The 13,657-nt window shown below is 35.8% G+C and overlaps 1 protein-coding gene across 7 annotated transcripts in view; it reads left to right on the forward strand.

Moving 5' to 3' along the window:
- The first annotated feature begins 4,005 nt into the window (after positions 1-4,005).
- LOC113059259 (ras/Rap GTPase-activating protein SynGAP-like) overlaps positions 4,006-13,657 on the forward strand; it is a 109,590-nt gene continuing 99,938 nt past the window's right edge. For 5 of the 7 annotated variants that reach the window (XM_026227625.1, XM_026227628.1, XM_026227629.1 and 2 more), the window contains exon 1: positions 4,007-4,385. In XM_026227625.1, the coding sequence (XP_026083410.1) occupies positions 4,364-4,385 (22 nt within the window). In that variant the 5' untranslated portion in view covers positions 4,007-4,363. Of the gene's footprint in view, positions 4,386-13,657 lie in introns of all 7 variants that reach the window. The other 2 variants (XM_026227626.1, XM_026227632.1) reach the window with 1 other exon arrangement.

Raw genomic sequence — 13,657 nt, forward strand, 5'->3', positions numbered from 1 at the left:
AATGTCAACAAACAATAAAAATGTATCATGTTGTATTAAAGATTCACTTGTCCATTTCCTTTAACCACAGATTTTTTTATGTTGTCTTTTGTCTTTGACATTAATTTTCCTTTAAAAAATGTTTTTAAGATTGTGTGTGTGTGTGTGTGTGTGTGTGTGTGTTTGCGTGCTTGTGTTAAATGTTGCGACCACCAGGTGGCAGTCGTGTACGAGCATTGAACGCCCACCTATAGAAGGTGAGAACTCTTATGACAGTACAGGAAATGTTTGTTGTAATTCTTCTGAGAGGTTAAAACGTGTCGGATTATGTTTTATAAGGACTGTCATCTGTTTTGAGAAATACAATGACATTAGACAGCAGGTCTGATGTAGTTTAGAGTTTACTCTGTCTGTGTTGAACGCCATTTTGGCTCCGGTTGCCTTGACAGCAGGTCTCACTTTATAGCTCTGTGGGAAATCTTGAGAGAAGTAAATGTGCATTACTGTAACGTGATCTGTTCATATCTGTACTGTTGTGTAAACTCGGAAATGTTGTTATTAGAATGTTCACATGATTGACCAAGCCTTGTAGTGTTTTACAGTGGGGAAACTAGTTATGGTGCTGCAGGGGGCGGGTCTAGATGAAATATGGCGGGAAACTAGTCTGCGTTGGGCCTACAGACTGCAGTTTCAGCAGTTTTATAAGATCATTATCACACTGTGCCACATGTATCTCATAAACGTGGGTATGACATATGCAGACAGTAGGATGATGATGACACTAGTGATGCAAGTTAATATTGAAGTATAAAACGTCATCAGCATATGCTATAGCTATAGTGGTAAACATAATGAGCAGGACAAATCACAGTTTTCCAGTTTTTACTTTTTATGTGTGCTGAAAAAAAAAGGATGCTGCAAAAGACGAAGGGAAAATAATTTGAGTTTAGAAGTTTTAGCGCCATGTCGCTTTGATCAACAGGTAATTTAATGTTGTTTCATTTCAGTGGCTGGTCAGTAGATGCAGGTCGTAGCACACTTTGCGATGATCATGCTGAATTTCTGAAATTATAGCTGGCTATCTTTGTTCCCGAGACCTTTTTAAACCTCTATGAACACATTTAGGGTGAATTGTACTCAGGCCCGGCGCCACGAGGGGGCAAAAGGGGGCAATGCCCCCTCAGATCTGACTTGTGCCCCCTCTGTTTCATTTTTGTATTCGTGGTTAAAAATAAATGGTAAACCTTTTGAGTTAAATCATAATTTAACCTTATCCCCATGGGATTTAGAATGTTCAGTGTGACTCGTGACATTACTGCCAGATTCAAATATCTTTCGCGTTGGTTGGCGCTGAGCCAGAGACGGACGAGCTCAGCGCTGTCATATCACAACTATGCAGTTTTTTCAACCTCATAATGTTTATTTTAGATTTCATACATTTAAATAGGCTACACGTAAGCACTGGTAAAACAATAGGCTACATTTGGAGTCTGTGAAAGCAGCAAAAACAATCTATTCAAATGTAATTTGCCGACGTGTGTTTTTAAAATCAGATAAACACAGTGGAAGTAGGCTATCTATAAAGTTTACTCTATTGTTATAAAGATTTTAAAACGACCAAACACACTCACTTACACATATTTGAGAATCGGCATATAGGATAGTTGATGACATGGTAAGTAAGTCTGTGAATATTTCGAATAAAAAAGGAAAAACGAAATGAAGGATAGCCTACATCTGTTATACAGTTATTGTGGCTGCTGTGTTTCACGTGACAAATATGACGCGTTGCCATGGAAACATTAAGGGGGAACGTTCTAAAATAACTGTCGACTTGTAAAATCTTGAAAAAATCTAATCAGTTAGAATATTTTAAACTTTAGTGTGAAAGGGTTAATTATTCATAATAAATGACGCTGGCTTGGCGCGATTTCCTGATGTGGGTATTACAGGTGCTGTAGGGAACTTTTGTAAAAAAGTTTTTTACATATTTATTAAACCTGTCATTATGTCCTGACAGTAGAATAGGAGACAGATAATCTGAAAAAAATCAAGCTCCTCTGGATCCTCCCAGTGTCCTATTGTCATTTGCAGAAACTCCTTCGCTCCCGGTAAAAAATAACCAATCAGAGCTGAGGTCCGTAACTTTGTTTTCAAAATGTAGAAAAATGTATATAATAAGTGAGTACACAATGAATCCATTTTCCAAACCGTGTTTTTAGCTTGTCCTGAATCACTAGGGTACACCTATAATAAGTGTTTATATTCTGACTATTTTAGATTGCTTCGGGGGTACCGCGGCGGAGTAACCCAGTACCTTTGTGATTCTTCATAGACATAAACAGAGAGAAGTAGCTCCGGCTACGATGTTCTTCCGCAAGACGCAAGCAGTTCTGTTTATTAACCGCTAGAGCGTCAAAACTTCCCTACCGCAGCTTTAAATCACATGGAAAATACAGTTTTTTAAATTTAAAGCAAGGGGCGTGGTTTTATCCAACCCCGCGCCATTCGGTGTCCATCGAGCAAATATCTGAACATGTGATATTATCAGCAATTCAGTTTCAGCTAAAATGTGAATTATCATTAATATCATTAAAAATGGACATAAGAAAGTATATGCAGCGTATTTCAGACCACAAAAAGAACACTGTAAGTGTGATTGAGAGTACAGCTGATGAACATGACAGCCATCAAAGCATTTTGATGGTGTAATAAAGTTAAGCCCCCTTAACAATTTCACATGCCCCCTCAGTCATTTCATCCTGCAGCCGGGCCTGATTGTACTAAAGTGGGACATAGCCTAATGTGGACACTTAAGGTTTTGTGTTTGTAGCTCCCCCATAAATACATGAAGGCCAGTTAGACTTTTGGGTTACCAAAGCTGGGGACACATCCTGTTTTTTTTATTTAATTTTTTTTAGTGGTATTAGTTGTGGATTTAATGTCTTGGTTACACATCAAAATGTCACAGAAATCTGAAATGCAAAAAATGTCCCACATTAGGGCAATTCACATAATCCTGGAATGAAACTACAACTCTAACTCTCTCAGCTTCCTGTTTTCCATATTTGGAACATGCAAAATGATTGACAAGCAGAGAGTGACTCCTGATTGGCTAAATGAAGTCTTTCCATAAAACAAATGCTTACAGCAGCAGTTTTGTGTATGTGTGTGTGTGTGTGTGTGTGTGTGTGTGTGTGTGTTTTATATGCGGCTGAATCTAAAATTTTAAAGATACCAAAATATTTTCATGTAGATTATCCATTACTGTGAAAAATTAATTATTAACGTTTTCTAATCAATTTAATACAGTACTGTTAGATGTATTGTTTATATATTGACTATTTATATTTATTTATTTATTTACTTATTTTTTTTCTAATCTTTTGCACATATCCCAGTTTGGTACATTTAAGATGTTTGAGTTCATTTAAATAAGGGGAAAAAAAATCTTATTTTTACATTTTCTGAAGAAATTTTAAGTGATTCATTATTTTATAAAACCCACCGATTTGGTTGCATGTTGCTTTCTGGTTGTGTTCTTGGTGGTTGTTAGGGCATTACTAGATGGTTGCTTGCTGACTCAAGTCAAAAGATTCCACTCCTCTCTGTAATATTCTGGCATCAGATATGGACCATCCCTCTTTCACTGTAAGTCTATGACTTTTTCGAACATTTTTTCAACTAAAAATCATGAGGCTGATCACCTTAAAGTAAAAAAAAAACAAAGCTGCATATGCTATATTCAAATCCCAATAAGCCTATGAGCAATAGGCTAGTAATAGTGATACGCCTACTTTTCCTTAGCTAAAAAAAAAAAGTTTATATTTGAGGTTAAATTCTGTAAGATTTCCCATCGAGGTTCAAATGGACTGTCCACTCAATGTATGACTTAAAACAGCGATGGCATCATAGAAATATACTCAAATGTTGCATACATCACAGTGATTACCATATCCGTATTCGGTGGTATTTAATAGTCATGTGACTCTGTAGGGAAATTATATCACGTTACATTAACAGACATACACACAGTGCATTTAGATCGATCTACACTGGTAAACGCGCGCGCTCCCTTCACCGCCCCCTTCTCTCTCTCTCTCTCTGTCTCTCTCTCCCTTCGTTTTCCTCTTCTTTATCACTCTTGTTTTGCGCGTGTGAGATATGTGATGTGATACACGGGCTGTAATCATTCTAATGGCTCTCGTCGACCATGGACGATGATTTTGTTTCGGTTTTTCCATTCGCATCACGGGAATATCGCTCCGGCGTCGACGCAGTCCATGAGCACTAGGGCTTTTTCGCTTCCTTTGACTGCTGAAGGATATTTTTGCATGTCAAGAGACTGAAGAGACCCGGAGAACACGTTCAATGCCGTTGGAACATGTCATATGTTCCCTTTCAAGGTAAGAGGACTGATGGATTTCTGCTGCATCCCCCGTGTTCCTCCCTCAGCGTCCTCCTGCGCTAGAGTACCACTGATGCTGATGCTGCTGCTGATGCTCTCAGTGATGCAGGTGGAGGACTGCTGTTATTTTATCACTCCAAGTCAGGCACTTTCTGTGTGCCCGTGAGGGAAAGATACCCTTCTGCCCCCGTTTTACAATCGGTTTAAGTACCTGTAAACCGTGCAGGGTCTCTAATGCAAGTCCACCCCACTGTATGGTAGATCACTGGTTAGAGGAATTATCTCGAATTGTGTGAGATAGAGAAGGCTCAGACGCTCACTTCGAGAAATATCTTTTCATTTGGATACTTTTTGTGTCTGTGCTCCGAGTTTTGTGAGGTAATTGACTGGGAGATGTCACTGCTTTAAAAGGAATGAGCTTAAAGCCATTGGTTCCGTTCGCCTCTGTGACTAAATCCGCAATAGAAGGCGCATCAGTACTTCAACAGTCACTTAATCGTTTTTAAACAGAATATTGCTGTTTTATACACTTGAGTGAGGTGCACTGACTATCCATTCATCATTTTGTATTCATTTAATATCAATCGGCGCTTAAGTGGTTTTGCATTTTGGTATTTTATGAGAAGAGAACTTAATATTTTTGAATAATGTCAGTTCAGCTTTTGAATATAAGCGCAGCAGGTTATGCTATTGCATAATCTTATTGAGGAACACTCGGAAATGAAAAAGTGAAAGATGACTAAGTAACTTGACCTCTGGCAGTTCAAAGACATTTTTTGAAAAGTCTGAAAAATGATTTTAAAGAATACATGTGCCTGATTTGTTTTGCAAAGAAACTTCCATAGAGGTTTTTTTTTTTCTCTCTCTCTCTCTCTCTCTCTCTCTCTCTCTCTCCTGATGTTTGTTCTATCTGGTAGAATAATTGTTTTGGAGTTGCTTGAACACTTTTTACCATAGACCCAGTTCCGTATTATTTTTATGAAAACTAGTCTGTAAAAATACGGGCATTCAATGGTTTGGCTATTTTTTGACAACAAGCCAAGTGTTCAACTGATGAAACATATTAACAATAAATAAATAAAGAATAATAAATTGTGTGAAATTGTTTGACAATTACGTCATTTAGGTCCTTTACAGTGTGTGCAATTATAAAAATCAATCCCTCACAGCCTCGTTCTGCCGTGTTAAATTCAACATGGCGTCTCAGGCTGTACTAATAGTCTCATCATGTGAAAATAACACTATAAAGCTGACTTCAATAATTTTGTTGTCTGTTATTAATTTCCACAAACATTTTGAAGTGTGTAACTACATTTTCACCGTACGGACAGTGTGTTTTGCTGTAAAGACTATTATGGACTCTGTAAAAGAGAGCTATTGGTAAAGAAGGAACATCAGTTTAGTTCCATGTAGCCAGAAATGGACTAAATATTTGGTTTTGATGTGCTCTTAAGGTGGAGGTTTATCCAAAATAGAGACTATATATTGTTCCTGTGGCTCAGTGGTGGAGCATTGCATTAGTAGTGCAAAAGGTTGCGGGTTCATTTCCCAGGGAACACACATACTGGTAAAACATGTATAGCCTGAAAGCACTGTAAGTCACTTTGGATAAAAGTGTCTGTTAAATGTATAACATAAGTATGTTTAAAAAAAAAATAGTGCATCAAATAATTGTGCTGAAGTCTATAGTCTAAAATGTGTGTTGACTGGAATGGAAAAGACAGCTCTCCACATGTGTGCTATTTCCAGGTAGACAGTTTATCAACCTTTTACTCCATAAGCAATGGCATTTTGCTGGATTGAGGAAGTTCTTTCCAGTTATGTGTTTAATTGCATCAGGCATTGAGTAAACAGACTGTAAGTAGGACTAGTCAAGTTCCACAAACTTTTATTTGCATTCTCATTAGCATAGTCATGATATCGGGCAGAGAGCTCATGAATAAGCACCTCAGATGCAGAGCTTACCATGCGATTTTCTCATTATTGACATTTCAGGATCTCTGAATTCTTCTTCAGGACTGTTTCAGCTACTTTACTCGTATTTACTAATATGATTTTAGTAGGATTTGGGACTGGCATGTTGCTAAGATAACTACGCAATACTCTAATAAGCACAACACTATACCGCACACTAAAATATTGGATTAAATAGTCAATTCCAATTAGATTCTGTATTGTTCTTCAGTATTGAAAGAAGCAGTACAATATCAAGATGATGCCTTAAAACGAGTATAGGTAGTTCACTATGTTTTGGAACCGAGCTTCTGACTCATTTTGGCTGCAGCAGTGCAGAATAAATCAAGTTCACTGTACTCTGGGGTTTTAATATTCACTCTAGGACCACATAAGAAGCCTGCAAGAATCAAGAACATATTCCCTAATAAAGTCAGCCTTATAGTAATTTAATTATACTCAAATGTTTAGCCTTCAGGATGACTTGACGGGCTTCTGTTGAAATGATGGTCTTCCCATTTTGATTGGTTTTTAACTATTCATGTTGCTAGAGGGTTATATAGGGCCAGAAAACGTAAAGGCAGAATAGAACCAATGATACTGCATTCAACAGTCATTTTCAGTGGTATGAACGGGGTTAATGGTAAATCTATGTGGCTATTTAAGTGTTTGGGGTCTTTTCTTCATTTATTTTAAATTCAGCAAGGATGCATAAAATTTATTAAAACAAACGAAACACCATTCTTTCACATTTCCTATTCATCAAATAATAAAGAAATGTGTCATAGTTTCCACAAAAATATGAAGCAGAACTGTTTTCAACATTGATAACAATAAGAAATGTTTCTTGAGCAGCAGATCAGCATATTAGAATGATCACTGAAGATCATGTGACACTGAAGACTGAAGTAATGATGCTGAAAATTCAGAATAAATTACATTTAAAAAAATATAATTAGGTTAAATTATAATAATAATTCACAATATTACTGTATTTCCATTAAGTAAATGCAGTCTTGGTGACAATTAGAGACTTCTTTCAAAAACATTTAAAAATGAAATACCTATAAACATGTGATGAATTAGTGGTATTTTAAGCTGTAAGAATCATGCATTTAAAACGGTGAAAAGTGAATCTACTTTATCAATGCTCTGCACATTGTAATGAGAATAAATGCAGCGAATGAAACATAATTAGTGTTTTTGCTAAGGCAAGCATCGTTTTTATTGTTGCTCATACTGAGAGGGATTTGAACAAACCTCTGCCCTTATTAAACTTCGATGAGTTACTCATCCTGTGGTCTTGAGATTGTTGAGAAGAGGTGTGCTATTACTTTTGTGATGTACGATCACTGGCGTGCAGTTTTTACCCATCGTCTATAGACCATATTTAGGAACCTACAGTATCACAGAGGAGGTGCAGCCATATAGTAATGTGCTAAAAACACTCGGAACATGTTAGCAACTGCATAGAAGTGACGTGGCAACCACCAACAACAGCCTGGCATTGTGTCTTGACTTGGTAAGGTCACCACTCACATTTTGTTCAGAAAATTTACTAATCTAGTTGTTTGCATTATTTTAGTATAGTTAAGAGAAGAATGAAACTGCATGCTGATGCCTTTTATTCCTGTAAACTCTTTTAAATAAAGTGGCTGCACTGTGTTGCTAACAATAAAGTTATTTATGGGAATAATATCTTTTTTAAATTAAAAAGAGTGTGATAATACTTTTATTCAGAATTTAAAATGTTCTACTTGCTGAATTTTATTTAATCAGCATGAAACATCTACATATATTAATCAGAGTGACTGCATTAAATTGAACCAAATTTTACAATGTGCACTCTTAAAGGTCACGTTTGTTTTTTTGTTTTTAAGCTTTGATTGTGTTTACAGTGTGCAATATAACATGTGTTCATGTTTCGCGTGTAAAAAAAACACAGTATTTTTCATCTGTATACCGCTGTTTTCACTGTCATAAAAACGGGCTGATGACTTCCTTGTTCTATAAAGTCCCTCCTTCAGAAATACGTAACAAGTTCTGATTGGGCCAGCGGTTCCTGTGTTGTGCTTCGACAGCAGCTGAGTGCACGCAGCCCTCCTGGAAACGCGATTGGGCTAGTTTTGGAGTAGTTTTGAGAAGCAAGGGGGAAGGATTTATTTGGAAAACATGGCAATCCTGATCTGAACCATAGACAGTAAAAGAACGCACGTGCTGGAGATGTACTTCTAATCACAGAACGCCTTTACTGACGAGATGCGCATGAAAATCACGTTCGATTTTTTTGCACAGCCCTACCATCTAGTTAACAAAGCTAAACAGCGTTGCCCTTTGTGTGATAAGTTACAGAAACTGTTAAACGCACCAACTACTGGTTGTGGTCCATATACAACGCCTTCTCCAGACAAAGAGGGAACTGCTTCATCTTTCAAGAATAATCTTTGTGCAAATCCGGCATTAAACTGATTGAGATTGAGGAAGCTGTCCTCAGCAAAATGTGCTGCACATAGTTTTACATGTGGATTATAATTTTCGGGAACCGAGTTAAACATAAATTGTAACCATTAATCTCCAAGTACAGCGTCCCTGGGAAGGCCAAACAAAGATGATTGGACTCCAAGATGGAAATAAAAGTGTTTCGACGACATGGCGACATCAACTCTTCCTCTTCTCCGTCGGAGCGCAACAAGACCACGCCCACTTTTTTGTGTATTCTTGTGGGCAGAGGTTAGTCAAAAAACGGTTTTAGTGACGACATTACTGTAAGAACTAGAGGGATGTAGTCCAAACGGGTCGTTCGTTTTAGGCGAATTCTGTTAAATATAATATCTCCTTTGGCATTGAACTTTGAGCTTTAGAATTTTACAGATATTATTTATACTCTAACAACAACATTACACACAAACTAAAGTTTGAAACATGGGATCACGAAGAACGGGACCTTTAAGAAATAAAGGTTCCAAGAGTGATTTTTTTTTCATGGTTGCAATGGAAGCAGCATTCTGGTTTCCTCAGAAAACCTTACGGTGAACAGTTCTTAAAACAGCAATTTTTTTTCCCCTTGAACATTTTCACATTCTAGAAACATTTTGTGTGTTTCATTAAGAATGTAGCTGCTAGGATTAAAGAAATGAACACATACTGACAAACAGCATCATTTAATTAAATATTTCACTTCAAAAGAGAAGATGCATGAGTTATGTTTGATGCAGTGAATCTCTTATTTAGGTGAACCATCTTAAGCGCACTAATTCACTAAAAGGAATCAGAATTTCTAATGCTGCATGTGACATTATGGTGCAAAATCTAGCTTGTTTATGGAAAAACTAGACTATTCTTAAACCAGCTAAGCTACATTCCTAAAAATAAAGGTCCCAAAAGGTTGTTTTCGCAATGTTACCATAGAAGAGCCATTTGTGGTTCCCCAGAGAACCGTTCACTAGTGCCACGCTACTGAAAAATGTAAATACTATAGTTAAGTCAGTAGTATCACTACTATTTTAGTTCTTCACACATATAATGTAGGCCTGCTAATATGAGTAATACTTTAAACTTTTTTCCATTAACTAGCCTGTGAGGGGATTTGAACTTTTCCTCTGTGTCAAATTATATGCCGATGTAGCAGCTTATGAGATAATTGCATAGAAATTAGCAGAGTAATATGAACCCACACAGTGGCACCTTACACAGAGGAGCTATTCGTGCCATGTAAAGCCAGCGGATGTGAGTCCATGCATTAGTTCTTACTCGAGACGGCCATCAGTGAGAGTTATATTTAAAGCTCTTATGCTGAGAGCATCGGCCAGCTGACACTGTTAAACTACAGCTGTGCCTCAGCAACTTTTAGTGAAGAAGAACGGACCATCCGGTCGCAATTCTCCAGATACAAAACATGATGGACAGATTTTAGCACTTTGTTTTTCAGATTCAAGTTTAGACTCTCTCACTTTCTGCTTTCTGACAAGGTCTACAGTAAAACTGAAAACCTTCACCACGCAAGTACTGTATAAGCATGTAAATGCTACTAGCTATGCTACATAATGCAGTACTGTAGCTGCAAAATGTAAATTTTCTGAGAAAATTTTAATTCAGCAATTAGAGAAATTTATTTGGCAGAAAAACATCTACATTAATATGGAGCTTAATTTTACAAAGTATCTGCTAAAATTCGAATACAGGATTTTCACTAAGATGAACACAGTGACAAACAGTATCATTTTATGAAAGATTTATGAAAGAGAAGATGCGAATAGAATGGCTACATGAGAAACATCAATGTTAATTGAAAAATTTTTAACTTGTAATTGTAAGGAAAAAACTCAGATAGTACAAAATTGCATGATATAAACTTGAAATTGGATTGTGTTGTGAAGAAAAAAGTCAGAATTGTGATAAAAATGTCACATTTTCTTGTTATTTATTTATTTCCTTACTTGCTAAGTATACTTTGTGGCAGTATAAGTATAATCTTTTAGGTGAACCATCCCAGACAGTTTCACTAAAATAAATCTTATTTCCTTGTGCTGCATACAGTATATCTGTGGATAAACTCTTTCTGGAAAAGCTAGCTGAGCTAGTGTCATGCTAACATTTAGCCTTCCAGACACAGGTCTGTATAGACTACAACATTTTTCACTTGCTTTCTGATCTGAATACAAATGCTACTAGCAATGATATAATGCAAAAGCTATGATTATATTTTCCAGGAAAAGCTAATGCATCATTTGTTTGCAGATGGTGCTTGGTTTATATCGAATTAAATGACATTCAGGCATTTTAAGTGTGGCTTAAGTGTCTGAATACTTCGGGGTTCTTTTGCGTCCGAAGGATTTCCGAGCAGCAGATACTGTGTAAATCATTAATTTTTTGCAGTCGTATCTCCAGTGATGAAGAGTATTAGCACACAGAGACAGATGACAGATGCAGTAGGTAGGTGGAGTGTGGCAGACTGCCTGTTTTCAGGCTCTTGCTTACTGATGCAGCGATAAAGAATGAAGCGTACTGTAATTGACTGTAATCAGCTCTACACATACACACACAGCCAGGCCAGTACAGAGCCAATGGACCCTGTTACAGAAACCCACCATACGGCTATTTCATTACAACATTCATGAACTGCTTACAAAACCATTTCATGTGTTAGAATTCATATTTATGCAGACTATGATGCTGTTTGTAGTATTTTGATGAACAGGTAAAAGAAGACAATCATAGTTAGGACTTCTTTCAAAGAATATATATGTGTGTGTGTGTGTGTGTGTGTGTGTGTGTATATATATATATATATATATATATATATATATATATATATATATATATATTTAAAAGAAAATAATAAGTTTGATGTTAAGAGGAGTTGAGGACATTGAAATATTAAACAACTGACTCTTATGTTGTACTAAAGCAAAAGGTAATTTTAAAATATTGTCTGGGTATTTCTGTGCTGTTAGATGTATAAACCTGGGGAGAGAGATTTTCATTTCCATTTAAATATATTTGTGCATCACTTAGAAATTAGATTAAGATTATTAAGAAATATTATTATATTTATTATTAAATAATTACAGTTAAAACTATGGCTCTCAAAAAATATATAATTTGATTTTATAATAGCACTTAAATATTAAATAATTGTAATTTATGTTGTAATTACTTAATACAAAGGAAATTATGAAAATATGGAAGATATTTCCTGTACTTTTAACAAATATTATTTATTATAATATTCTATTTAATTTAATTTTATTGTAATTTTATTTATGTATCATTTGTGACCCTGGAGCACAAAACCAGTCTTAAGGCACTTGGGTATATTTTTAGCAATAGCCCAAAAAAAAACATTGTATTGGTCAAAATTATCAGTTTGTCTTTTGTGCCAAAACCATTAAGATATTAAGAAAAGATCCATGAAGGATCCTTCATGATGTTCCATGAAGATATTTAGTAAATTTTCTACTGTTAATATATCAAAACTTAATTTTTGATTAGTAATATGCATTGTTTAGAATTCATTTGGACAACTTTAAAGATGATTTTCTCAGTATTTCGATTTTTTTTTACATCCTCAGATTCCAGATTTTCAAATAGTTGTATCTCGGCCAAATATTGTCCGATCCTAACAAACCATACATCAATGGAACCTTATGTATTCATCTTACAGATGGCGTATAAATCTTAATTTTGAAAAATTGACACTTAAGCCTGGTTTTGTGGTTCAGGGTTACAGTTGTGTTACTAAAGTTTAATACTTTGTGTCAAGAGATTTGTCAACTCCCTAACCCTAAATAGCCCATAGTCGATAATAATAAGGATGCTTTTAATCTTGAAGACTAAAATCCTGTGTGTTTTTATGAGCTCTGAATAAATAAAGCTCATGGGAATTGTGCATTAATATTACAGGGCTACATTAGTGCAGTGATGGAGCGCTGTCTCCACAGAGCTGAATTTCTTTCATAAGAAGACTCACATGGCTCTAATTCATGTCAGATTTCCATATTTTCATAAAAACACTCAGGTGCATTGGGAGTGGAAAGATATTAGAAACATTCATTATCCTTTGAATATTATCTTAAGGAATTAATCAAATCTGTATCCGTAAGGATTTATTTTTTGCAAACTCTGTTTGAAATGACAATTCTGTCAGACATGCTGCTTTTTGCAGAATTACTGAGATCACGTGAATTATATTTCTACAGTATCCAAATTATTTATAGTGCATTGTTTATTTGCATTTCAACCAAAATTTAGTATGTTTGAGTTTGTTTCCATTAAACTGTTACTTTAAATAATGCATGCATAAGGTAGTGTTTAAAACGACTAATGTGATGCCTTTAAATGAGTTCAGGAAAGATAATAAGCATGCAAGATCCATCAGTAAAGCACTGGGGCTCCTTGCACAGTCTGTGCTATTGCATGTCTGCAACTCTGCATTTACAAATGATTTGATAATGAGGTTTCTCTCATGCTTTCATGTCAGATTTTCATTCATATTTTCAGCTTTCAGACATTTCTCCCATACTCTCGGGCTGGTGAAGATTTACATAGATACATCCAGATAGGCTTTTCCACAGATATCATATTTTTGTTCATGGTGCTTGCAAAAAAAAAACAAAAAAAAACCCTACTGTAAAGTTTTTCAGTTACTAAAAAAATTACTAAAAATTTCAGTTACTATTCACTGACATTCAAATGTTTTCAGAAGCTGGTTTGAGATAACAACATCTGGCAGTGGTGCTTATGACGGTTTAGTGGGATTCTCTCAAAAGCTCTGGGTTTGAGATTGAAGAGAGTTACAGTGGAGGGCTTGCGTCTATT

The sequence above is a fragment of the Carassius auratus genome, chromosome 41 (genome assembly GCF_003368295.1).
Source record: "Carassius auratus strain Wakin chromosome 41, ASM336829v1, whole genome shotgun sequence".
NCBI lineage: Eukaryota > Metazoa > Chordata > Actinopteri > Cypriniformes > Cyprinidae > Carassius > Carassius auratus.